The sequence below is a fragment of the Telopea speciosissima genome, chromosome 10 (assembly GCF_018873765.1).
Source record: "Telopea speciosissima isolate NSW1024214 ecotype Mountain lineage chromosome 10, Tspe_v1, whole genome shotgun sequence".
NCBI classification, from domain to species: Eukaryota; Viridiplantae; Streptophyta; class Magnoliopsida; order Proteales; family Proteaceae; genus Telopea; species Telopea speciosissima.
Window position 1 is genome coordinate 41,662,558 of NC_057925.1, and position 26,777 is coordinate 41,689,334.

At 41.6% G+C, this 26,777-nt stretch overlaps 2 protein-coding genes across 5 annotated transcripts; one reads left to right on the forward strand and one right to left on the reverse strand.

Moving 5' to 3' along the window:
- Positions 1–1,203: 1,203 nt before the first annotated feature.
- On the forward strand, positions 1,204–20,728 carry LOC122644226 (2-alkenal reductase (NADP(+)-dependent)-like). 4 transcript variants are annotated; one of them, XM_043837848.1, is made up of 8 exons: positions 1,204–1,513; positions 2,952–3,129; positions 3,353–3,519; positions 3,679–3,761; positions 3,922–4,322; positions 17,277–17,287; positions 18,343–18,352; positions 19,763–19,773. In XM_043837848.1, the coding sequence occupies exons 1-5, from the start codon at positions 1,280–1,282 to the stop codon at positions 4,298–4,300; spliced, it is 1,041 nt and encodes a 346-aa protein (XP_043693783.1). In that variant the 5' UTR covers positions 1,204–1,279; the 3' UTR covers positions 4,301–4,322; positions 17,277–17,287; positions 18,343–18,352; positions 19,763–19,773. The 4 variants fall into 4 exon arrangements, with proteins under 4 accessions (XP_043693783.1, XP_043693784.1, XP_043693782.1 ...); XM_043837849.1 differs by lacking the exons at positions 18,343–18,352; positions 19,763–19,773 and adding an exon at positions 20,718–20,728; XM_043837847.1 differs by lacking the exons at positions 17,277–17,287; positions 18,343–18,352; positions 19,763–19,773 and adding an exon at positions 19,941–19,952 and having other exon boundaries at positions 3,922–4,324.
- On the reverse strand, positions 7,397–9,862 carry LOC122643575. Its single transcript, XM_043837189.1, has 4 exons — positions 9,665–9,862; positions 8,432–9,337; positions 8,216–8,332; positions 7,397–7,972 (listed from the first exon to the last, which is right to left on the reverse strand). Exons 1-4 carry the CDS (start codon positions 9,860–9,862, stop codon positions 7,397–7,399), a joined length of 1,797 nt encoding a protein of 598 aa, XP_043693124.1.
- Positions 20,729–26,777: the final 6,049 nt, after the last annotated feature.

The following is a 26,777-nucleotide window of genomic DNA, read 5'->3' on the forward strand; positions in this document are numbered from 1 at the left end:
GAAGAGTGCACTATTGATGGCACCGTCGATCGGTATGGTCGTCCGGCAATCCGACAACGAACCGGAGGATGGGTTTCCGGAATTCTATTACTTGGTAATTAATTATCTCCAATACTATAGTAAATAGTATCATTATCTTAATAGTAATAATTTTTTTTTTTTTCCTTTCTCATTATAAACCTTATTAGTTAGTTAATAGGGTTCATGCATGTGTGAGAATTGTGCTTATAACCTTAAGGCATCTTCTTATAAGGTTATTAAAGCTAAAGCTTTCTTTGGGATACAAGTCGATTAACAGGTTATACATCAGAATCTCAGACACATAAAAATAAAAAATCAATTCGAGTTACAGAGACATGGATTAAAGAGATTTAAACAAGAAAAAAAATAACAAAGCATATCTACTAGGAGATTTGAACCACAGGGTACTGAAAATCATGGGAAACCACAAAGGGCAACTGAGAGATGCTCTCCCTCCTTGAGATGAAGATGTTCAATCTTCAAAACAAAACCCAGATCCAGTAAGACGAAGCCAGAGAGAGTGAGAGAGCGACAGAGGAAGGTAGACAGAGCGAGAGAGGAAGGTAGAGAGAGTGAGAGAGAGCGAGAGAGGAAGACATTGAGACAGCGAGAGAGCGAGAGAGCAAGAGAGAAAGACAGAGAGAGCGAGAGAGAAAGAGTATGCCTAATAACCGAGAGGATCTACCAGATCTGGATCCGCCGTTAGGGTTTTCCCAGTGAAGAAGACGACCTTGTGAGAGAGTTGTTTGAAGAGTAGTTAGGTAGGTATAGATTGTATTTTATTGGGAACAAGTGTGACCAATTTGTGCTGAGAAACGACAGAACATCTGTCAAAAGTCTTCTAGGGAGCATAAATTTTGATTTATGTTTCAAAAAATGGTCACCAAAAACACTTCGTTATTAAGCAGTTTTTGGGTGTTTTTTCGTTTTTCAAAATGAAAAAACACCAGAAATTGTTTCTGGTAAAGTTACCAAACGGGCTTTAAATTGCTGACACTTGGCGTAATGTCTTTCATAACTTTTTGTTTAGGTATCGGTGGTCTTCCACCAAAAAAAAATAAAAAGTTGTGAGGTGGTCATTTTAGCTACTCATGAGGTTTCCAGTGAAACCTACAAGAATTCTCTCACGCCCTTAACACATTTCCAGGAGAATAAGGTTTCTAATTAAATTCTCGCAGATAGAGAGAGTGAGAAACGTAAAGTGGAGGAGAGATCAAACGGGTTTCTTTGATTTTGAATAGAGAACGAGAAAACAGAAATGGCGAAGGGAGAAGAGGTTAGTAACAAACAGGTTCTGCTGAAAGATTATGTTGTTGGGTTTCCGAAAGAAACGGATATGGTTCTCAACACTGGGACCATAAGCTTGAAGGCTCCTGAGGGTTTGGAAGCGGTTGTAGTGAAGAATCTCTACTTATCCTGCGATCCATACATGAGGTTGTGTATGAAGGAGCAGGATAGAACCAGCTTTCTTCCTTCTTTCGCGCCTGGCTCTGTAAGATTTAGAATTGTCTGTCTTAACTCTTTAGTGGATTTTTTTTTTTTTTTTTTTTTTTTTTTTTTTGTAGTTTTGAGTTCTACTAATATAAAACAAAACAAAATAAAATAAAATAATTGACTCTGTTATTTGTTTACTTATTTAGTTGGGGAAACCGGGAAAATGATCACCTCCAATGGGCACCTCCCATTCCTCCAATTCCTCTAATAGGACGAGTGGATCCCATCTTGGGCAGTGTTTTCGGGCAGGGGGTAGGGTGATCATTCTTGCCCCCATGTGGGGAATTGGAGGAATTGGAGGGGCAGCGAATTGGAAGGGACAACAATTCGAAAAATGTGGGGTTCCTGATCCAATCCTATGTCTTTGGGACAACAGTTCCTCTGAAATTGGGCAAAACTTCTTAACCTTTTATTTTTTGATGAGCAAAACTTCTCTACTTGGTTACTGTAATTTCATACTGTAGAACAATTCAGTAATTGTTCAAGTAAACGGAATCAGTGATGGAATCAATTTCTATGGATTTGGATTTTCATTCAGTCGGAATCAACCTGAAACCTAAAAATTCATTACAAATTGGCCAATTTGAAGCAGCTGAAATTGGAATTGTGATCATCAATTCCGATCGATTCTGATTTTGACTTCTCAAACCATGAACTCAGCTAAATTCAAGTCGTGTAATGATTTAAATGGTGAACTTGTTCTTTGTAGGATCTGAGGAAACTTGGTTTTTACAGAAACTTTAAATGACAAGCTGAGGTTTAAGAGAGTTGGTCAGATTTAAGATTATTTTTAAAGCTCATAACAATGTAAAATCTCTGAATTGGTTGTTGAAAGTTGAAATTAGATATTTTTTCTTTAATGGCAACTCTGGGCCTGATAACATGTCTGTTTCTAGGCCATGATAACATTTCTATTTCTATTCCAGAAAGGACCTTTTGTATTTCTGTTACTGGGCCGAATTTTTAGACAAAAAAACGTGTTTGGTAATGCATAGTAATTTTTATTGCTAGGCCAAGAAAGAAATAGAAAAACGTTTGTTATGCATAATAATATTTGTTTCTTGAACTTCTATAAAATTTCAAGAATGCCATTGAGTAACCAAAATTTGGTGGTGGTGGAAGTGGCAATTGTGGAGGTGGTGGCGGTGGTGGAAGTTGCGGTGGCGGCGGTGGTGGTGGTTGAAGTTGCATTGAAAGTGGTGTTTTATTTTGAATATGAAATTATTGCTTTGCCCATCAAATTTTTTTTTTTTTTTTTTTTTTTTCTTCTGTTTCTATCACGGTTCATTCCTAAGAACAAAAAAATGAACTGATGTTAACAAACTGATTTCTATTATTTTAAAACAGAGAAATAGGGAGAAACAAAAGTGTTAATGCAGGCCCTCTATTTCTACATTTGAGCTTGCATTTGTGACTTTCTTGTCGAAAACATGCAGGTTTTAACTGGGCATACTGTGGCTAAAGTGGTGGATTCTAATCATCCAAACTTCAAGGAAGGTGACTTGGTGTGGGGGATAAATGGATGGGAAGAGTTTAGCTTGATTACAATGACAAACTTTCTGCACAAAATTGAACACACCGATGTGCCACTCTCCTACTATATAGGAATACTTGGTAAGTCTTTTTTGTTTCAATTCATGAATCATTTATACATGCCTGTACGTGGGTGTACTAAGATAGAGCTGTTAGTATCATTGTTGATTTGTTTTTCCCCCTTATAATGTTATGAAAAGATAAGAATATTCCTCTCTATGCTTAGAATTTTATGGAAACCTTTGATCAGGGCATCTTCACATTTCTATAGCTCCTATTTAACTGTACAGTTGTTGCTTCCTAGGGATGCCTGGGTTGACTGCTTATGCTTGTTTTCATGAGTTGTGCTCTCCTAAGAAAGGAGAAAATGTGTTCATATCTGCTGCATCTGGCGCAGTTGGCCAACTTGTCGGACAGTTTGCCAAGTTAATGGGTTGTTATGTGGTTGGAAGTGCTGGAAGCAAAGAAAAGGTGAGTCTTCATCAAGGTCACTTCTTTCTGTGAACATGTTCACCCAGGAATTTCAGTAGCTAGATATGATGAGGACAATCACTAATTTATTTTTAAACAAAAATGAAAATAAGTGAGAATTATTGGTGGCTAATGATTTTTTTTGGAATGAAAATTAAGGTTGATCTGTTGAAGAACATGTTTGAATTTGATGAGGCTTTCAATTATAAAGAAGAGAATGACTTGGATGCTGCTTTAAGAAGGTTTGTATTATTATCTTTATAAGAGAAATCTCAATATCATTTCAAAGCTGAAATCTTTTGACTTTAATTACTTGTCTGTATTTGGGCCATGTTTTTGAAACTTCTTCTCTACCTTGTTTGAAAAATTGTTTGTAATTAAAATTATCTATCTTCAACCCAGGTACTTTCCTGAAGGTATAGACATTTACTTTGAAAATGTTGGTGGGAAGATGCTTGATGCAGTCCTTCTCAACATGAAAACTAATGGCCGCATTGCTGTGTGTGGGATGATCTCCCAGTACAACTTCGAAAAGCCAGAGGGTGTGCACAATTTGTTTTGCCTTATTAGTAAGCAGATTCGCATGGAAGGGTTTTTGGTTGGCAACTACCTTCACCTTTACCCCAAGTTCCATGATTTTATTATACCTTTTATCAAAGAAGGGAAAATTTCTTATGTAGAAGATACTGTTGAAGGCCTTGATAAAGCACCTGGAGCTTTGATTGGACTCTTCAGTGGCCGCAATGTTGGGAAACAGGTTGTGGTGGTTGGTCGTGAATGATTACGGCATTTTGTAATTCCATCCGTCTACTCTTCATCTCAAGTGTTGGGTATATTCTATAACCTTAATATATGTTCTAATATAAGTCTACTTGAATAAGGAATCAGGCTGTGGTGGGTCTCATTGGATAGAACCATCTAACCTAAAACTCTAGTCTTTTCTATAAATATTAGCTGGAGGCGGCAACCTGTTTATTCCAAACTTGATATGCAGGGTGTATTGCTTAAGCAACCCTGTGCTTAAACCTTAAACCCTAACAATCTTAAAACCAAACTTTTTCCTATTTTTCTTTCGTATCTTTTCTATCTCCACCCATATTTTATATTATTTTTCCCTATTTTCTCTCCTCCGTTGTTTGTGCATGTATCATCTGGTATCAAATTCCAGGCATGGCGTCATAGGATTTCATACATTTTCTCTTTTGAAAAACGATGTCATGCATTCCTCAATTAAGTCAAGAGAAGACCACCAACAGAAGCAACATGGGAGGATCTAGTTGCCAAGGCGATTCAATTTCCAATGAATGGTTTGGAGGATAAGACCGATTTTAGGGGGATGGATTAATATGATCCTAGCCTCACTGAAATTGTTACGTTAATTATCTAGTCATCTAGTTATAAATTAGATATATTCTGTACTCTATCATGGGTAATGGGAGTAGTTAAGCAATGAGTATGAAAGTGTGGGAAAGAATTGTAATACGAATGGGAAGTGAACTAGTAGTTGTGTAATGACTGATTCTTCAGTTTATTTAATAAGAGACTTTTGAAATCCTTAAATTATCTTTTAAGAGATGACAGAATTAAGTTTCTTTGCTTAAACCAAGACGTCTCATGGGTTAAGAGGGATCTAGATCCTCTACTGCCGAGCTCCCCGACAGGACCGCGCTGCCCAGACACGGTGCTGCGTGCAATGATCGCCTTACCCCCACTCGGGCAAGGTGTTTGGGTAGGGGTAAGGTGGACATTGCGTGCAACACCCTGTCTGAGCAGCACGGTCCTGCCGGGCAGCTCGGCACTAGAGGACAAATTGGGGTTAAGAGATGACAGAATTAAGTTTCCTTGCTTAAACCAAGACGTCCTATGGGTAAAGTCAAAATTTCTCTATGTTTCTCTTCTGTCTTCACTTTTAGTTTATAGTTTGAGAAAATTACATCCCCTTCCTTATACTTTTCCCTAATTACAATTTCCTCCCTATATTTTAAAAAATTATACAAACTATTCTACTTTTTATCATGTGTTATAAAAAGTCCCAGTCCGTTAGTGTGTCACCGTTAAGTGTTGACGTCAGCAAGGGTTTGGGGCAACAATGGGTATTAACCACAATAGTATGCATGCCTTGCTAACCTCGTATTTTTATCTGCTCCATTTCCTACCCGCTCCTTTTTCCCAAGTTCCTCTAATAGAGGGGGGTGGACCCCACCTAGGTAATGTGTTTGGGTAGGGGTAGGGTGGTCATTTCTACCCGCTCTATTAGAGGAACTTGGGAAAATGGACCTGCCTAGGAAATGGAGTAGATAAAGGTCCAAGTGAACCTCACCACTTAACGGAGACACACTAACGAGGGGGAAGAAGAAGAAGAAGGCTGTTTTGGATATTAATGTTACCAGAATATGATTATCAACGATATCAGCATTCAATTGTGGTTGCACCAACTGTTGCAGCAATGTGTTCAGGATAAAATGATTTTTTTCTAAAACTATACCTAACACTAGGCTAAAACTGTCACCAGATGGGATCTGAGTGTAACTTTTGAAAATTCAGGAGAAGAAGTTGTTATTAAGGCAAAGTAGAGAGGGGATGTAATTTTTTCCCTTCTTCCTCACTTCCCTCTTCTGTTCAGGTGCACCATAATGTTCTAAAGGACGAAAACCATGGAGCAGGACCTTTAAGTTGTTGACCCATGGGGTAATGTCTTTCATAACTTTTTGTTTTGGTGTCGGTGGTCTTCCAAAAAAAAAAAAAAATATTGTGAGGTGGTCATTTCAGCTACTCATGAGGTTTCCAGTGAAACCTACAAGAATTCTCTCACGCGCCCTTAAAGAGAATAGGGTGTCTAATCAAATTCTCGCAGAGAGAGAGAGAGAGAGAGAGAGAGAGAGAGAGAGAGAGAGAGAGAGAGAGAGAGAGAGAGAGAGAGAGAGAGAGAGAGAGAGAGAGAGAGAGAGAGAGAGAGAGAGAGAGAGAGAGAGAGAGAGAGAGAGAGAGAGCGAGAGAGAGAGAGAAACGTAAAGTGGAGGACAGATCAAATGGGCTTCTTTGATTTTGAATAGAGAAGAAGAAATCAGAAATGGCGAAGGGAGAAGAGGCTAGTAATTAACAAACAGGTTCTGCTGAAAGATTATGTTGTTCTTTTTTGGAAAAGTGAAATTGTATTGAAAAGAGGTGCAAGAGGTGCTCAAGGCATCCTGATTACATAAGTCAGGAAGCCAAGGAGTGGATATTGGCCAATCTATCTATCTTGCCTGAGATAGGGCCCTCCTAGCTAGAGAGTCAGCGATGGCATTCGCTTCTCTAGGATTCCAGGTAACAGAAGTAGTATGCAGGTGAGAGAGTAAGACTCTAATATCAGTAATGACACAAGATGCTGCCGTAGGGATAGGGAGATTGTTACTGCTAAGAATGTTGATCAGACCCCAGTTATTAGATTCTACTTGAACGTTGGTCACCTGCTTGTTGATCGCCACCTATAGACCCTATCGGATTGCCAGGGCCTCTCCAACAATGATTTCTGAAAACTGGTCCGGGCATGAGATAGCAACAACTAGGGCGCCCTTGTCATCGCGTATGATCACTCCTAAACCCCCATTTGTTGAGTCACTAGGCAGCGTGGCATCACAGTTCAGCTTCCACGTACCAGGAGGGGGGAGAGACCAAGATTGGGGAGAATTGATCCTTGGCGATGAATACCCACTGTTGCCTTCAGTAGCCATAGAGGAGAATTCTTGAAAGGCTCTATGTGCCCTCGTGATGGTTTCAATTGGAGACCAATCCTTCCTCTGGAATAGAAGATCATTCCTAGCTAGCCACAAAAACCAAAGTACGAAGGTGGCCAGAGAGAAGGACTGACGACAACGTTCCTTGTTGGGAAAAGGAATCAATTTCCAAGTTTGCAGAACTTAGGTAAGCTTGGAGTATCTTGGGAAGGCACAACATAGGAGAGATTACTACTGAACCACACTGCTTTAGCATATTGACATTCGAAGAGGATGTGGTCCATCGATTCGTTGCAACTACCACATCTCCTGCAAAGTAGGTCGACTTGCATTTGCCTCTTTATAAGGTTTTCACTTGTTGGTAAGCCTTGGGCACAAGCTTTCCACATAAAAGACTTGATTTTTGGATAGGATTGACAGTTCCAAATCAACTTCCAAGTGGATGAAGGAACAAGATCCCAGCTGTGAGTGCGAGAAGAGGAAGAATTGAGGGCTTGCTGTTGATCTCTGATGTTACAGCTTAGATGATACGCATATTTCACCGAAAAAATCCCTTTTTTATCCCCACCCCAAATGAGTGTATCTGGTGAAGGGAAAACAGGAAGTTTGATGGCAAGAATGGCTGTAACTTCTCTGGGGGAGAACAGGCATTGGAGGGTCTCAATCTTCCAAGAGTGATTTTGCAGATCAATCAAATCCTGTACCTTTTCCTCTGTAACCCCATTAGGCTTGTAACTCTGAATTTCAAAGTTCGGTAGGGAGGGGATTCATTTAGCATCCCAAATATCGATAGATTTCCCATCTCCTACCTTCCAGAGCAACCCACTTTACAACACTTCCCGCCCAATTAATAAGCTTTGCCAAGCCCAGGATGGTTTAGAACCACATTTAGCCTGCAGAAAATCTACCTTAGGAAAATAGATGGCTTTGATAAATCTAGCCCATAAGGAGTGGGGGGATGACCATAAACGCCACGCTACCTTTGCTAGCAAAGCCCTGTTGTGAAGCAATGGATCCCTGAACCCCAAACCTCCTTTCTCCTTGGCTCGGAATAGCCGTGTCCATGAAATCCACTGGACCTTCCTCTCGTTAGCTTTCTATCCCCAGTAAAAAGCTGAGATATCATTCCTGACTGAGGCATGGTGGGAGGCTGGTAGAGCAAAATGAGATGCCGCATATGATGCCATTGAACTCACAATTGTTTTAATAAGTATCTCTTTCCCTGCCGTGGAAAGAAGCCTCTGTTTCCACCCCTGGATCCTAGAAGAGATGCGGCTACCAATGTCTCGAAATAGATCAGCCTTGGACACTCCAAAATTGGTGGGTAGTCCAAGGTATTTGGAAGGTCCTTCCCCATATTTGATTTTCAAAATTCTGGATATCCGCCGTTTTGTAGTAGCAGTGGTGTTAGGACTGAAAGTGATTGAGGATTTGCTTAGATTGACTTCCTGCCCACTCGCTGCACAGTAAACTTCGAGACAATGATGGAGGTTGCGAATATTGCTTGTATTGGTCTCCGAAAAAAGAAGACAGTCGTCTGCAAACATAAGATGGGATATAGGTGGTGCTCTTGACCGCACACGAATGCTACTCACCAGGTCTTGTTGCTCTGCTTCCTCAATGACAGTACTCAACACTTGGGAACACAAAATAAACAGGAAAGGGGAGAGGGGGTCACCCTGCTTTATACCCCTAGATGGAAAAAATGATCCTTTTTCAACACCATTTACAAGTAAAGTATAGGACACAGTAGAAAGGCACTCCATAATCAACCCAACCCAATGAGTACAGAAACCCATTTTAAGTAAGACAGCTTGGATGAATGGCCATTCAAGGCGATCATATGGCTTCCGCATATCCAACTTAAGGGCCAAGAATCTTTTCTTCCTTTTCTTTTGAAGTCTGATGAAGTGAAACAATTCATGGGCAATGAACACGTTGTCCGAGATCAACCGATCAGGAACAAATGCAGATTGGGATGGGGATATAATGTTCTGGAGAGATCCACTTAATCTATTAGCAAAGATCTTTGAAATGACCTTGATTGCCACTCCACTTAAACTAATTGGGCGGAAGTGTTCAGCCAATTCGGGGTTCGCCACCTTAGGAATAAGGCAGACGTAGGTTCTGTTAATTTCTTTGGGTAAGCTGCCTGAGATGAAAAAGTTCTAAACCGACCGAAACAGGCATCTTTAGTGGTATTCTTGAATTTTTGAAAAAAGATGGGTTGGAACCCATCAGGGCCCAGGGATTTCAAAGGTCCCCATGGCATTAATAGTGTCCAAAAGTTCCTCCATAGAGGGAGGGGCACAGAGTAGAGCATTTACTTCATCTGAAATCACAAGTTGAACATTAGATAGGGCTGTATCAATCATCTGATGAGTTACCCCTTGGGACTAGACTACAGAAGAAAAGTGCGATAGGAGTACTTGAGCAACCTGCGTTTCAGTCTCCACCCAGTTGCCATCACTACCTTTGAGCTTAACAATACTATTAAATTGGCGACGATCAATGGTAGAAGCATGGAAGAACCTTGAGTTTCTATCTCCGCACTTCAACCAATCGATGCGAGACTTTTGATGCCAATGTGCCTCTTCCTGTTCCAATTCTTCTTCTAACTGGGCCATCACTTTGGTTTCTTCAGCTTGGTTGAATAAATGAGCTGGTTGGTTTTGAATGTCTTCTAGTTGACTTTTCAACCCATGGATCTTTGTGTGTATATGATCGAAGATATCCTTGTTCCATTACCGTAGCGCATTCCTGCAATTTCTAGCTTTGAGGGAGAATGGGTGCAAAGTAGAAGTGGTATCTAAAGCTTTCCACGATTCTTGCACTACCTCTCTGCAACCAGGGTGGCGTAGCCACATTACCTCAAACCGGAATGGTCTCCGACCACGTGAAATACTTCCCAGTGTATCAACAACCAGGGGGTTGTGATCAGAACAAATAGCCGGACGAACCACAACCATTGCATTCTCAAACAAAGTTCTCCAAGCTGCATTTACTAGAGCTCTGTCCAATTTGAGACGAATATTATGACTCCCTGATCGTCTGTTGTTCCAAGTAAACGCAGGGCCTTTCATTCCAAGATCCAACAGGTTGCATTGCTGCACGAAGGCTCTAAATTGATGAGTATCCGTATCACCATGATGGGTGCCTCTCGACTTTTCATGCCAATCTAAATATGAATTAAAGTCCCCCATACAAATCCAGGGATCCACTTGACTAGCACCAAAGGAAGCTATATGGTTCCAAACCTGCTCTCTTCTACTTTTGATTGGATCGCCATATACACAAGTGAGCCAGAAATGTCCTTGGACCGAATGGACTTTGCAGTCAATACACCTATTGGTACAAGAGCTGATATGGATTTTAACATGATCTGTCCATAACAGAGCTAAGCCTCCTGAATAACCTTCCGCCTCTACTACACTGTGATTCTTGAATTGGAGTTTCCGTTTGAGCTTAGTAATTTTGTCCTCTGTACATTTAGTTTCCTACAAGAATAAAATATCCGAATTCTAAGTGGTGGAGAGATTTTTCATTGCGACAATTGTGTGGGGATTCCCCATTCCCCGGCAGTTCCAGCATAAGAGTTTCATGGCTCCCCGTGGGACTGTACCACCCCAGTCACCACGGGTCCAGATGATAAAAAAGGCCTAGCTACATTCAATTCCATCGATATGGCATCTGCAAGCAAATGTTGCGGATCCTGATGTTTTATTCCCAACCGAGGCCGCTTAGCTTTTCCAGCTACTTTGGAGGGCTCAGCAATACTTAGACACTGACGACGCTTGGTTGGAGCAGAAGCTTTGTACCCACGTGCTGGATGTGAAGGTTGGTTATGTGGCTGGCTTGCGGCAGGGTTAGGTGTTATACCCGCACCCCGGGAGTATAATTAATTATTAATTCTTCCCCGTGACGTGTAGTTATCACTGCCACGTATGCCGGTGAGTTGTTCTCACTGGTGGTCAAACCCAGCTATATTGACCATAGTACGAGGTTGCCTGTGGAAACTAGTCGGGACCACGGAGGTTGCACCTTGACATGTCAGGGGTAAGTAGTTGATCAAATTTTGTTGTGTGCTTACTGCCCTCTCAAAGCCCTCGAAGTGTGGTCCAAAGGCCCTGACCTCTTTGGTGGGAACCACCTTCCTACTCGCATCGGAGGCAAGGTTACTGGCTGCCTCCGACCCTGCATCCAATGCTGCTAACAAGGACCCTTGTGGGTGAGACCCTGTGGCTGAGGTGCTATTGGTGCCCTGCCATGTTTGACCCTACCCAAATAGACCCTAGGTTACACTTATGAGGCCTTATCCACATAGGCCAATAAATGTGAAGTCTATATGAGAGAGAGGGGTAAGACTATTCCTTAGTCTTTCTTTTTTCTTTCTCTTTCCTAACCTAATCGTGAAAGGAGAGGAGAGCTTTGAAGAGAGGAGGAGAAGGAGGAGAAGGAAGGGAAGAAGAAGAAGGAAACGGCTGCTGGGTTTGGAGCTTTAAAGAGGGCACCTCGTGTGTACCTCAAACCAGGTAAGCCAAGTGCCCTTTTCCCCCATTTTTCTCTCTTCCCCCTTGCTCGTTTGAGCTTGGGTGGTTCGTTGGTTGCAGCCCCAAGATGGGGATTTCTTTTTGGAAACCCAAAGGGTTAGCTCGAGCCATGTGTAGTTTCCCCTTGTAGGATGCTATCCCATTTTCATTACAATCCTATAAAGACCTCTATTTTGACCTCTTGCTGAATCTATTTGATTCTAAAGCTTCAACCACCAAAGAAAACCCCAAATCTGGATTTTTGAGCTTTTGATCCTTTAAACCCCCTTAAATCTTTGAATGTTGGGTGTTTCTAAGACCCAAATAGACTCCAAGACACCCCTCCCTAGTCCCTTGAGGCTTAGAGAACCAAATGGGACAACCCTGGGCTTTTAAAGACCTTGAAATCACACTTGGGTTGCATCGGAGGCAAGACTGCGTGAGTCCGATGTTTGCCTCCGATGTGTCCTGAGCCTGCAGGGAAGGTCGGAGGCAGGCCTGCTGAGTCCGACGTTGCCTCCGATGCAGTTTTTAAGGCTTATAACTTATGTAAACGGTGGGGTTTCTCTATGAGGCCTCCCCTACACTCTCTCACACTCTTATTCACTTCCATAGGCGCCAACATATGTGCAATGGGGTGATTTTGAGCGGGAATCGTTGCGCTTATACAAACTCCATTTGAAGTAATTGGTGAGTGGGTTTGGGTGACTGTTTGAGCTTGTTTACTATTGCTTATTCATGCATTTATGAATTATATTGTGATATTATCATTCAAGCATGATTGCATATTTGCATTTATTCTTATTCGATGATGATGATTTGGATGATATGGATTTGTGTTGGGTTACGGTCGGAAATCTGGCACCGGAACCCCGTATACGTGGAATTGTATATTGCATCTCATTCTTGTCTGTATGCGTCGTGTTGTCTGGTACCGGGTGTTAGATGGAATGGGACGTTGACACACCCGGATGTACCTCTCAACACGATAGGATTCATGTAGTATATCTGTGGTTAGGCTCAGTTCCCTATGCTACGACCCTTACCAACAGGGGTTTAGGTGTTGGGTAGCCAGAGCACCTGCTGCCTGTGGAGAGTTAGAGAGGCCAGGCCAGGGGTAGTAATGGTTATCGGGGTCTGCCTCGGGGTGGTGATGACTACGACAGGCGCGGGCTCCATAGTAATAATTGAGGTTGCATTGTGGTGAGAATGGAAGGATCCACAATGTCTTCCCGAGTTATTGCAGTAGCATATACCCATTGACTTAGCATTGTGTGTTAGGTGGTAAATGAATTAATAATAGCATGCACCATGGACTATTTGTGATTGTGTGATTGTGCATCCCCTTTTCTCTCTCACTAGCTCGGTGGAGCTAACCCCGTGTACACATTCTTTTTAGATTTGGATGCGGATGATTCTTGTGAAGCTAGAGACAAGTGACTAAGGATCATGGCGATGGTTGCCCATGATGATTGTGCCGACGGGCTATACTGTTACTTAGGATCGTTCCCGTTTTATTATTTTTGAGCATTGTGTTTTGTACAAACTTTTATGTTTTACCTTTTTGGTAGCTACTTGATGGTCATAGGAATTTTGTAACTATGTTACTTATTATCATTAGCCAATGAACATCTTATAGTTATTTCTTTTACGCTTCCGCAAACTCTGACCTATCTCGGAATGTAATATTCCTTTGTCTTTCGCACTCTAATATTATTGTATTGTAATATTGGTTTATGACTGTGAGTTGGCCACTGCATCGAGATCCTGGCGGTGAGGTGGGATGACGCGTGTCACCCCAATCATACCCTGATATTGTATTCTATCCCTTGTCGGGATAGGGGTGTGACAACATGGTATCAGAGCAATGATGCTCTGCACCGACCACAGTCTTGCGGACTTTTGATTTACTCTCCACAATTAGGTTCTAAACTAAAAATCTTCAAGAACATAAATGATTGTGTGCAGACATAGGAGAAGACTGATTGTGGTGAAACAAGGACTTAGAAGATAATAGGTAACAGGGAACTTAGGACTTGAACCTTAGGCTGTTAAGCTACAACTATGTAATTGCTTGGTTGAGTCTTAAGTAGGTCATAGATGGACAGTTATATGCTATAATTCATAAACACTAATGAATCAATCATAACCAAGCACAAATATCAGCAATGATTTAAACAAGAGAGAATTAATCAAATACATCGAGATACATATAAGATTAATTACAAATATCCAATTATTCCAAATCTTCTTTGGAGGCAATCATATCCTTCCCATTTCAACATTCATGATTTCATCTATTCCAATAAAAACATATGACTCCATCCTGCTCAATCAAGAGATACCAATCTAAACACCATAATTGTTCCAGATTCTCTGTTTGGGCATAACTGTGCCTTTCCCAACTCAGAACGCAAGACCCCATTTGTTCCAATTCGAAACTTTTGATTATGGTTATCTCAGATTAAATATACAAGTCTACCATTTCTAAAAGTTCCCAGTTGTTCATCCTAAGACAAGAACTAGAAGAACTGATCCGGGATAACTTCAATTTGTTGAGAGAAAGTTGGGATAGTCATTTGCACCACCGCCACCATTGCGACCAAGAAAGGTGTTGATGTCATCTACCCCTCTCTCGATACCCTCTAGGCTCCAAGTCTGATCGAAGAGTTGCTTCGTGACCTCATCGAAGCATCCACCACTCGCAGTTCGCGCCGATGGTCGTCGAATGTCAATACCTCCCACCGATGAAGGTATAGGGATTCCTTCTAGGTGAACAGAGGTCTTCTCTTCCCCAATGGAGACATTGATAATGCCGCCAATCGTGTGCAGTGAAGGCTATAGGAACCCCCTTTACATACGAAACAATCCGATAGTTTTGTGTACCCGGGTTCCCGGTGTTCAGACTTGCATAGAAATGTCGGATGAGTTTTGGGTAATATGGTTCAGGGAGGTTGAGAATGTCAGTCCACCCCAATGCCTCGAATCTCTGTTCCACATTGTATGCTTTGAGATCATCCAACACTACATTTCGCCCCTTCCATTATATTTCTGAAGCGAAAGTAGTCTTGATAAAGCTCTTGGTCCTCTATCTTTTGAAACCAAAGTGGATCTAGGACAGTTGGTGCAACTTGTTCCACGCATGCACGCCGTGTTCTTGGAGCCATTGATTGTTTTAACCTGCAGCCAAAAGTCAAGTAGATAGCAAATTAATACCTTGAATGCTAAGGCCTAAGTAGATGATCAATGTAAGGTTATGAGGTTTAAAATCTAGCATTTGATTCTTTTCCCAAAGCAAATTAAATTACAGCAATATTCTTAGGCTAGAAAATTCTGATTTTTATCAATTTGTGATCTAAGAAGTTGGGAAAAAGGGAAAGGCATAGCCATTATGTGAATGACATGATAAATAATGAAGATTCATGGTCATAGTATGCCTAGAAAGTAATATTTTATAAAAAATAGTGGGTTCAAGCAAGAAATGGGTTTATTCAATCATGGAGCATGCCTTGAACTTCAAAGAAATTTTTCAGATTTTGTGGTTGGAAGTTTGAATCTTGGAAAACAAGTAAATATGGTTTGTGACAACTCAGAGAATGTAAGCTAAGCCCTATCTAGTAAGACCGAATCAAATATGGCAAAAGAGAAGATGAAATATTCTAAGGATTTTATCAACAATCATGTATACAAGAAAATATGTTTGAAGATAAGACAATATAATAATTTTCTATGAGATTTTATGGCATGTAAAAGAATTAGATTTGAACTTGGAGAGTTTTCCCAGAATATTGTGAATTGAGAACTTTACCACAATCAAAACCTGAACATAATCCTAGTAAAATTCAACTAGACTTAATAAACATAGCAACAATCTCTAAAATGCTTGCAAAGACTTGAAAATTTATAAAAGATGCAATAATCAAACAAGGATCCAACAACTTAGTGTCATCGATCAAATAGGGCTTGATTTACACCTAAAAACCCTAGTTCCGGCCAATCGATTTGGTATGAATTTGGTGTACAAGGCCATGGGATTACAAGCAAAATTAAGACATGATCACAACTTGAGATGATTCATCCCAAATCCAAGAAAGAGAAAGTAGGAATGGGAAGAAAGCCATATCTTGAACAACTGAGAGTTGAACCTTGAGGCTTAGGATTACAAGAAAACCACCTAAGGGGGGAGCTTGAACGAAAGTCCCTGTAGAGCTTTTTCTCCCTGCGGTTATGTCCTTTTCTTTGGAGCCAAAAATGCGTTTTAAAACTCGTGGCTCTGTTTTGTTAAAATTCTACGAACAAACGAACGAACGGATCCACTTGTCGTGAATCCGCTCTGCACAAAACTCAAAATTATCATTTTAAAACTGTGCGGATCAACGAACAGATCCACACTCATGCATCCATTCGTAGATCCGTTTGACTTCAACTCTCTCTGCCTTTGAGACTTCTGAGACCGGACGAATGAACGAATTTGCATTCCACATCCGCCCGTTAATCCGCTCTACCTATTTTCACGGAGGAGTCACGAACGCACCCGGAATGCTGACGTCGCTTGTGAGTCCACCCGATTTCTTTTAAGATTTTGAGCCTATTTTGGAGACCTTTTGACCACACATATATGTGATGATCTTGTGCCTATACCCTAGATCGGACACCCCTGTTGTGTGACCCATTTGTGGGGACCACTTAAGTCTGGTTAATACCTTTAAATTGAAAGAGGTTACGACTTGTACCCGACTGGGCTAGCTAATAAGAACTAGCAGGCATTGGTAACCGCTGTGACTCCTCTCTTACCTAAAAGGAGAAGAGTTACCCTTGAGGATGAAGATCCTTAGACCCTATGAATGTAAGGACTCAAACCTTATGGATAGGGAAACCTAAATCTATGCGGGTAGAGACCCTTAAGGGGGTGCGTAGAATCTAAACCTGTGGGTAGGTACTAGGAAAGGAAAGTAATAAGCTGGTTTGGGCTGTTTATTTGAGTAAGCCATGAAGGTCACGTGTATTTGGAAGTCACTCATAACACCTCAAGCTAGTGATGACTCTATTTGGACTTTACTTGGTCCATCCAAACCTTGTTTAGACTCATAGAGAAAGTCCTACACCGTGATTCGACTTTCCAAAGAAAGGACTTAGCGAACCGTACCTGAGAACTTCTTGTTCTGGTGGATTGACCTAGATGACAGATATGTCCATAGGAATTTGAATGTAATTATTGAATCTATGCCTACATATTGGTGTGATATATATATATAGTTATCCCTTAGAACCTTGGACTTGTGTGACTAGAGTGATTCTCTGGTACTATAAGTATGACTTACCTCGACCTTGCTGTGAAACTAGTTGGACCCCTGACCTTGGTTGACCAAACCTTAGGGTAATGAATAATGAATTTAATGACCGAGTAGGTTAATTTATTGAGACCTGCTTGAAGAGTTGACTTGGACCAAAACTATTGAAGGGTTATTGGTTCTCGAAAGAGGACTGATGTGGACTCTTCCCTGTGGGATAACTGTGTAGTAGGTTTAAAGGTTGTGAAAGTTGAAACTGAAGGATGTAACAAGACCTTCTCCAACGACAGATATGAATGGGGTAATGGATCACCAAATGCGTTCCCTCCGTACTGGGAGTGAACAATAGGAGATTCCATCAATATTCCAAATCATTCTAAAGTTGGGTTAGGTAATGAGACAACCAGATGTGAAAGCCTTCAGAATGTAAACCCTATGTTGGGTCATGGACAGGTTAAATCCTGTAACCCAAGAATGACCAGAGTAGTGAAGGCTAGAGTGGTATCACCTGGTCTGGAAGATCTAGGGAACCTTTGTTCCTTGAGACTTAACTTAGTAGTTGGAACCCTGTTTTCCTAGGGTTATTGTGAACCACACCCCTGTGGTAATGTGACCCTGTAAGGAAAAGAGAATTGTGGAACCTGACTTGCTGTGACATGTAGGCACTGCCTCATCTTGATCCGACCTTTGACTTAGTTTAAGATGTGGGTGACTTGGGATGTTGTTATCCAACAGCCCTTATCACTTTAGACCCTAGCTGCCTCAAATTTCGGGGACGAAATTTCTTGTAAGGTGGGGAGAATGTTATACCCGCACCCCGGGAGTATAATTAATTATTAATTCTTCCCCGTGACGTGTAGTTATCACTGCCACGTATGCCGGTGAGTTGTTCTCACTGGTGGTCAAACCCAGCTATATTGACCATAGTACGAGGTTGCCTGTGGAAACTAGTCGGGACCACGGAGGTTGCACCTTGACATGTCAGGGGTAAGTAGTTGATCAAATTTTGTTGTGTGCTTACTGCCCTCTCAAAGCCCTCGAAGTGTGGTCCAAAGGCCCTGACCTCTTTGGTGGGAACCACCTTCCTACTCGCATCGGAGGCAAGGTTACTGGCTGCCTCCGACCCTGCATCCAATGCTGCTAACAAGGACCCTTGTGGGTGAGACCCTGTGGCTGAGGTGCTATTGGTGCCCTGCCATGTTTGACCCTACCCAAATAGACCCTAGGTTACACTTATGAGGCCTTATCCACATAGGCCAATAAATGTGAAGTCTATATGAGAGAGAGGGGTAAGACTATTCCTTAGTCTTTCTTTTTTCTTTCTCTTTCCTAACCTAATCGTGAAAGGAGAGGAGAGCTTTGAAGAGAGGAGGAGAAGGAGGAGAAGGAAGGGAAGAAGAAGAAGGAAACGGCTGCTGGGTTTGGAGCTTTAAAGAGGGCACCTCGTGTGTACCTCAAACCAGGTAAGCCAAGTGCCCTTTTCCCCCCATTTTTCTCTCTTCCCCCTTGCTCGTTTGAGCTTGGGTGGTTCGTTGGTTGCAGCCCCAAGATGGGGATTTCTTTTTGGAAACCCAAAGGGTTAGCTCGAGCCATGTGTAGTTTCCCCTTGTAGGATGCTATCCCATTTTCATTACAATCCTATAAAGACCTCTATTTTGACCTCTTGCTGAATCTATTTGATTCTAAAGCTTCAACCACCAAAGAAAACCCCAAATCTGGATTTTTGAGCTTTTGATCCTTTAAACCCCCTTAAATCTTTGAATGTTGGGTGTTTCTAAGACCCAAATAGACTCCAAGACACCCCTCCCTAGTCCCTTGAGGCTTAGAGAACCAAATGGGACAACCCTGGGCTTTTAAAGACCTTGAAATCACACTTGGGTTGCATCGGAGGCAAGACTGCGTGAGTCCGATGTTTGCCTCCGATGTGTCCTGAGCCTGCAGGGAAGGTCGGAGGCAAGGTCGGAGGCAGGCCTGCTGAGTCCGACGTTGCCTCCGATGCAGTTTTTAAGGCTTATAACTTATGTAAACGGTGGGGTTTCTCTATGAGGCCTCCCCTACACTCTCTCACACTCTTATTCACTTCCATAGGCGCCAACATATGTGCAATGGGGTGATTTTGAGCGGGAATCGTTGCGCTTATACAAACTCCATTTGAAGTAATTGGTGAGTGGGTTTGGGTGACTGTTTGAGCTTGTTTACTATTGCTTATTCATGCATTTATGAATTATATTGTGATATTATCATTCAAGCATGATTGCATATTTGCATTTATTCTTATTCGATGATGATGATTTGGATGATATGGATTTGTGTTGGGTTACGGTGTGGAAGTACCGCAGAACCCCCATATTACGTGGAATTGTATATTGCATCTCATTCTTGCTGTATGCGCCGTGGTTGTGCTGGTACCGGTGTTAGATGGAATGGGACGTTGACACACCCGGATGTACCTCTCAACACGATAGGATTCATGTAGTATATCTGTGGTTAGGCTCAGTTCCCTATGCTACGACCCTTACCAACAGGGGTTTAGGTGTTGGGTAGCCAGAGCACCTGCTGCCTGTGGAGAGTTAGAGAGGCCAGGCCAGGGGTAGTAATGGTTATCGGGGTCTGCCTCTGGGTGGTGATGACTACGACCGGCGCGGGCTCCATAGTAATAATTGAGGTTGCATTGTGGTGAGAATGGAAGGATCCACAATGTCTTCCCGAGTTATTGCAGTAGCATATACCCATTGACTTAGCATTGTGTGTTAGGTGGTAAATGAATTAATAATAGCATGCACCATGGACTATTTGTGATTGTGTGATTGTGCATCCCCTTTTCTCTCTCACTAGCTCGGTGGAGCTAACCCCCGTGTACACATTCTTTTTAGATTTGGATGCAGATGATTACTGTGAAGCTAGAGACAGTGACTAAGGATCATGGCGATGGTTGCCCATGATGATTGTGCCGACGGGCTATACTGTTACTTAGGATCGTTCCCGTTTTATTATTTTTGAGCATTGTGTTTTGTACAAACTTTTATGTTTTACCTTTTTGGTAGCTACTTGATGGTCATAGAAATTTTGTAACTATGTTACTTATTATCATTAGCCAATGAACATCTTATAGTTATTTCTTTTACGCTTCCGCAAACTCTGACCTATCTCGGAATGTAATATTCCTTTGTCTTTCGCACTCTAATATTATTGTATTGTAATATTGGTTTATGACTGTGAGTTGGCCACTGCATCGAGATCCTGGCGGTGAGGTGGGATGACGCGTGTCACCCCAATCATACCCTGATATTGTATTCTATCCCTTGTCGGGATAGGGGTGTGACATTAGGTGTGGAGATGTCTGGTTGTAGTTTGGTTCTCAGAACCGGGGAGTGGGTGTATGGATGAGGTTGGTGGTCCCAATGTGGCGTGGGATTAGGAGTAAGATGGTTAGGTTGGAGCTCAGGGGTTGAGCGAGGGTGGGTTTGATTCAAGGTTTGATCAGGGTGGTGGTTAACAGATGGGTCCCAGGTCTGATCGTGGTGATATATAGGAGCTGGATAGGGATTGGACCGGGTTTGGGTAGGGATGGATGGGCCAGATAGGCAAAGGGGCTCAGAGTGGGGAGCCGTGATTGATGTACGGGTAGAGGAGAGAGAAACTCCAACCATGTGTTGGAGAAGGGATAGGACTGCCAGTGAATGTTCTGGGCACTTTTCGAGGTACTCTTGGATGGGAGGTGGGAGGGTGAGGGTGGTCCCCAATTGATCTGGACTATCAGGCTCGCCAATGATGGGGTCTAAGGAAGCAGTAGTGGATGAAGGAGAGGGTTGGGAATGCCATTGGTTGATGGGGATGAGCATAGGAGAGAGTGTAGAGTCCTAGCCAATCGATATAACCTTGGTGGTATTTGTCGTACTGAACGACTGCGCCACAGAATCAGTGTCAGTGCCACCTGTCGTAATTGCCCCCTGCTGCAATTGCACGATAGTGGTCAGACGTGTCCCCCTAACAGCATCTTCTTGGCCAGTTGGCGACAGTGTACTGTCATCTCCTATAGCTCCGGTAGGGTTTCCATGCAAATTGGTCCCGGAATTCTGTTCCGTATTGGCAGCCGGCGACAAAGTATGTGTGGAGTCCGTAGATTGGTAGATGATACTGGCTTGCCGGAGAAGCCTCTCATCCGGGGGGAAACCACGTATCTCCGAGTTGCACTTAGGAGAGGGAAGTGCATTACAAATCCGGTGAGCTGAGCATCCATGGGTATCACGGTGCAGAGCGTACTCCTCAAACTTGACAGTACAACGTTTATCTTCGTGACCCAATAAACCACAATAACCACAGCATAAAGGAAGTTTCTGTAAGGGTATTTATGTAATATCCCTTCATATGTTCTAATATAATCCTACTTGTATTAATACTCAGGCTGTGAGGGGCAATCTAGTAATTAGCCCATCTGACCTAAACCCTAATTTTCCTATAAATACTAGCTGGAGGCAGCAGTCTGGGTATTTCAAACTAGATACTCAGGGTATAATGCTTTAAGCAACCTTGTGCTTAAACCCTAAACCCTAATAATTTCTCATACTTAACAAATAGCACAGAGTTCATACCTTTCGGTCTTCTAACAGTAAGGGAGGTGCGAAGGGGTTTCGTTATATTGATGCTGACTCGTGGTCGAACATATTGTATTCTGCTTCCGAGTTGATGGCCATCGATCGTCATGATCACCTTTTTTTTCCCCAGCTTTCTAACTATCCTGGTTACAATAGTCGGTTCCACCAGTTCCACCGGGAGCGAATGTATTTGGACCCAGAACTCCGTGAATATGAACTCCCCTTGCCGTGCCGGAGTCCAAGGTTCAAGCAATAGAAGTTGCCGGCAACATTCCACGGTCCTTCATTTAGGACGTTGTTCTTGTCCATAGAGTGCTGAAACTGAAATAAGAACTTGCGCTCATCAACTGGTAGAATGTCAACCTTGTGACGAGGGTTCCAGGCGGCCAGGAGACCCTCAGTCACTGCCTGTCGACGAAAGGACCTTCCGTGCAAGATGAAACCAACGAGTGTATTCTCCCACTGCTTGGATAATCTAATCTCGTCAGCAGCATCCAGAGTGATTTCGTCTTCCGATTTATCGAGAAAATCATCGGAGCTCTCATCCATCCCCACAGAGGTACGACCTGGGGAGGGGGGAAACTCCTGATGTTCCTGCGGGTTGTCCACCGGGACCAAAACCCCCGACCTATGGTGGGCAGAGCTACTCGGAGAGGACATTACAGAAAAACACGAAAAACAACGCAGGCAAACACAGAGGAAGGGGGAGGTTTAGGGAGAGAGGAGAAGTGGAATGCGGGAAGTGAAAGCACAAAGAGGGAACTCACAGCAGAAACTCAAAGAGGAACACAAGTGCTCCAAACATCTCAAGGCAAAAGTAAGCAAACAGGAGGACTATAATGAAGAGATGACAAATCAGGGGATCCACAAACGATTCCAGAAATTCGTCATCAAATGGCGCCATGTCCAAACTGCAAGAGAGCACACAACACCCCACAGCGGTAAGGAAGCACGCTCACGGCGGACACTTTTCAATCTTTTCCTCTCGCATGAAAGATTATGTTGTTGGGTTTCCGAAAGAAACGAATATGGTTCTCAACACTGGGACCATAAGCTTGAAGGCTCCTGAGGGTTCGGAAGCAGTTGTAGTGAAGAATCTCTACTAATCTTGCGATCCATACATGAGATCCCGTATGACGAAGCACGATAAAATCAGCTTTCTTCCTTCTTTCACGCCTGGCTCTGTAAGATTTAGAATTGTCTGTCTTAACTCTTTTGTGGATTTTTTTTGTTTTTCTTTTTTTCAGTTTTGAGTTCTACTAATATAATATAAAATAAAATAATTGACTCTGTTATTTGATTACTTATTTAGTTGGGGAATGGGAAAATGATCATTCCCAACGGTCACCTCTAATTCCTCTAATAGGGGGAGTGGATCCCATCTTGGTCAGTGTTTTTTTACCAAGAGTAGGGTGGTTATTCGCGCCCCATGTAAGGAATTAGAAGAATTGAAGGGGGCAATGAATTGGACGGGATGATGATTCAAAAAATGTGGGGTTCTGATTCAATCCTGTAAGAATAAAAAACACAGAAATTTAAACTTAGCTCTTTGGGACTACAGCTCCTCTGAATTTGGGAAAAACTTCTCTACTTGGTTACTGTAATTTCATACGGTAGAACAATTCAGTGATTGAATCAATTTCTATGGATTTGGATTTTGATTCGGCCGGAATAAACGTGAAACCTAAAAATTCATTACAAATTGGCCAATTTGAAGCAGCTGAAATTGGAATTATGATCAGTCCATTCCGATCTGATTTTGATTCCTCAAACCATGAACTCAGCTAAATTCAAGTTATGGATTGATTTAAATGGGGAACTTGTTCTTTGTAGGATCTGAGGAAACTTGGTTTTTATAGAAACTATAAATGACAAGCTGAGGTTTAAGAGACTTGGTCAAATTTAAGATTATTTTTAAAGCTCATAACAATGTAAAATCTCTGAATTAGTTGTTGAAAGTTGAAACTAGACATTTTTTCATGGGTTTTTAACAAATGGCTCTTTGAAAATGCTCATTTGTCTACAATTTTTCTAATTGCACATGCCCCTTAATTTCAAAATATTGTAGCATTTTGGTCCAGTCCATTAATTTGGGATGTTAAACGTTAGTTTTAGGGAATCTAATGACCAAAATGCCTCTTTGATTAAAACCCCTCAAAATTAAAGAATAAAATGACCCAATTACCCTCATCTTCCCCAAATGATTTAGGGTTTGAAATTGAAATATTTTTCCCCAAATCGTTTAGGGTTTGAAACTGAAAAATTTTCGAACGATGCCAATTGCCAAGACGCCAGGTGGTGGGCCGGTGGCTTGGTGGGGTTGGGGGGGGGGGGGGGGGGAAAGGGGAGAAGACTCAGAGGAGAGGAGGTCTTCACTCTTCAGGCCAACCGAGTGGATTGACAGTGACCCATTTGATGGGCTGATGTTATCTCTTTTGGGTATTGCGGGACTGAAGCAAAGGGGTGGTGGGTGGGTCTCTCTCTCCCTCTAGACTCTAGTAGTATCTACTGCAACTGTACTTTCTGTATATCTCTGTCTCTTTGTCATTTTTAAGGCTGAGCAGCGTGCTAGAATAGAAGGTAATGGCCTAGAGAAGGAATTGGAGTGCGTAATTAACAATTCTAGTTTCGTGAGATTCCCAAAAACGTTTGGAAGTGGATCCGAAAATTGGTTTCCAGAAATTGGATTTTTTAGTGATCAGCAGTTAACCACTTTGGATTTTAAGAGGTTCGTAGCTGATGATGATTGTTAGATGTTTATAAAACAAAATCAAAATTGATAACTGAAAATTGTTAGAATTATATTTGAAATATAATTTATATTTTTTATTATAGATTAATATTAAATAAAGTAAAACTCAAATTAAGTATGATATTGATATAATTAAAAGGATCATTGAGTTATATTAAAAATCTTATATGGACTGGCTTTTAGTGTGGTTAGATAGCTTGAACTGATCAAAGGAACTTAGGATGATGCAGTGAATGCAATTTAATAATGGCGCTACGGCACTCCTCCAAAGGAACTGACCATTACGTTAGTGGAAGCGTGGCAAGTCAGGGATATATCAATATGCATTTATGCATGTGGCCATGCACAAACAGTTTTCTCTTAAGCCAAACAAGTCAATTCAATCCAAGCGGCAAGTACCAAACAAAGAAAAAAATAATAAAAAAAAGCAACTCATTTAATCCATAACATGCAAGTCTTTGTTCCTTTTTCTGGTTTGCTCTAGATGATCCAGTCTCCTGTAGAGCCACAGAGAAATAGACAGGATCAGCCCTCCTTTCAATGCCCCATTTTTGGCCCCATCCACACTTGCAGTCGTTGAAATAAGCAGTTTTGCTCCCATGGCGGCTTTGAAGGAACAGCTCAACTCCCCTCAAGATCATATTCCACTATAGATTTGAGGTCTATAGTATGCAATGTGCACTCACATTTATTTTTTAAAAATCAAACACCAAAAAATACGAACAAACAAAGATTCCATTGAGATTTTACGGGGTTCACATACTAATGTGATGTGTTACGTCAGCGGAAAAAATTGAAGATGATTTATTATGTAATGAAAGAAAAGATTACAGTGGAGATTTCTTAAGAATATCCAAAACGGTGGCAACAACTCTCTAGAGTACCTTAGATTGAAAATTCCAAATCTGACTTCTCACTTGCTTACACAATAAGACGGGTAAAACATATAAATACTCCTCCAAGTAGGTCAATCCATCGGATCAGATTGTATTTTAGAAAAAAATCTCATTTGGGTCACCACCAAAAATGTCAAAGCAGGTCAATCTTTGAAAATGGGTACAAGAATTTTTGCCAATCCGTGTGGCCGATTTTGACGCTCGACATATCTCTATGAATATCTCAATGCGTACTTTACATTCGTATGGTGGATATGGCCAGATTTTGCCAAAAATGACACGGAATCGAGGAATCTATAGAAATGATTTTTCATGTCAATTGAGGTCTAAATGATTGGAATTCCACACAATTTTATGTGTAGGCCTAATATGACTAATAAGGTCATTCGAAGGGCTTTGGACCACATTAGGAGGTTCAAATATCGAGAAACCCTTAAGGGCAAAATGGTCATTTTACAATTAATGAAATATTGAACATCAAATTTGAACAAAAATTTATGTGCAAGCTTAATATGATCAGATAAGGTAAACCAAAGAATTTCGGGCCAAATCGGGCAGTCCAAATATCGAGAAATGTACTAAGGGCAAAATTGTCATTTTTATAAAGTTGCCGGATTTGATTGAAATTTCACTTATGGGCTTAAAAATGGTTAAATAAGCTATCCTAGGGGTTTTGCTCTATTTGGGATGGTCTAAGTTCAAAACGTGTGATAGGGATAATTTGGTAATTTTCTACCATTCGATTACTACACAAGTCTGCCGGGTTTGGATAATCATCACCAAGATGCACTTCCACAGTATCAAAATATGGTATTTACACCTTGTCAGACGGTTTATGGGGTGTAGTTCTCCCAAGGTCCTTATCACATAAATGTAAAGTTGAGAGATTACAAAAATATAAAAATAAATAAATAAGGAACTTTGAAAACTTTTCTACTAACCTCCTAACTATTGAGACAAAGCCAGACGGCATTCCGAGCTTTCGCGGACTCTCCATACCGACCTCCTTAGTTTTAGGAGTTTCTAGTCACATGTGATATAGAATCGGTCCAATATAGCAACTCTAATATTGAGTCCTCCTTGAATGCGAAGTCTATATTTTATGTAACCTCAATATTATCTTCCCTAATTTAGATCAATTAGGATTCTCACCATTGTAATTTGTATTTATTCATTCTTTGAGAACAAATAATGCAAGCTGATTATACTGAGTTTGACATGATATCAAGAGTCATCTAAAAGCTCCACCAAGCTCCTTTTTTTCTTTCCCTCCTCTTCTTAACGTGTTTTTTTTTCTCTTTGTCCAGCATGGCCGACGATCCCAACATACCATCCTCCGTCACTATTCTTGATACTGCCATCCACATGACTACTATTCCCCCTCCTCTTGCAATTGGTCCCTCCTCCTTCATTCAACCAATTCAATCCCATCATTACATCTCTATAAAACTCACCCCTATGAACTTTCTCTTCTGGTAG

Coding starts and splice junctions, on each gene's coding strand:
- LOC122644226 (XM_043837849.1), top strand. CDS start 1,280: ATGGCGAAGGGAGAAGAGGTTAGTAACAAACAGGTTCTGCTGAAAGAT. Junction 3,130..3,352: donor CTACTATATAGGAATACTTG/GTAAGTCTTTTT, acceptor GTTGCTTCCTAG/GGATGCCTGGGTTGACTGCT. Junction 3,520..3,678: donor GTGCTGGAAGCAAAGAAAAG/GTGAGTCTTCAT, acceptor ATGAAAATTAAG/GTTGATCTGTTGAAGAACAT.
- LOC122643575 (XM_043837189.1), bottom strand. CDS start 9,862: ATGGCCCAGTTAGAAGAAGAATTGGAACAGGAAGAGGCACATTGGCAT. Junction 8,333..8,431: donor AGATACTTATTAAAACAATT/GTGAGTTCAATG, acceptor TACTGGGGATAG/AAAGCTAACGAGAGGAAGGT. Junction 7,973..8,215: donor ACAGGGCTTTGCTAGCAAAG/GTAGCGTGGCGT, acceptor TTTGAAATTCAG/AGTTACAAGCCTAATGGGGT.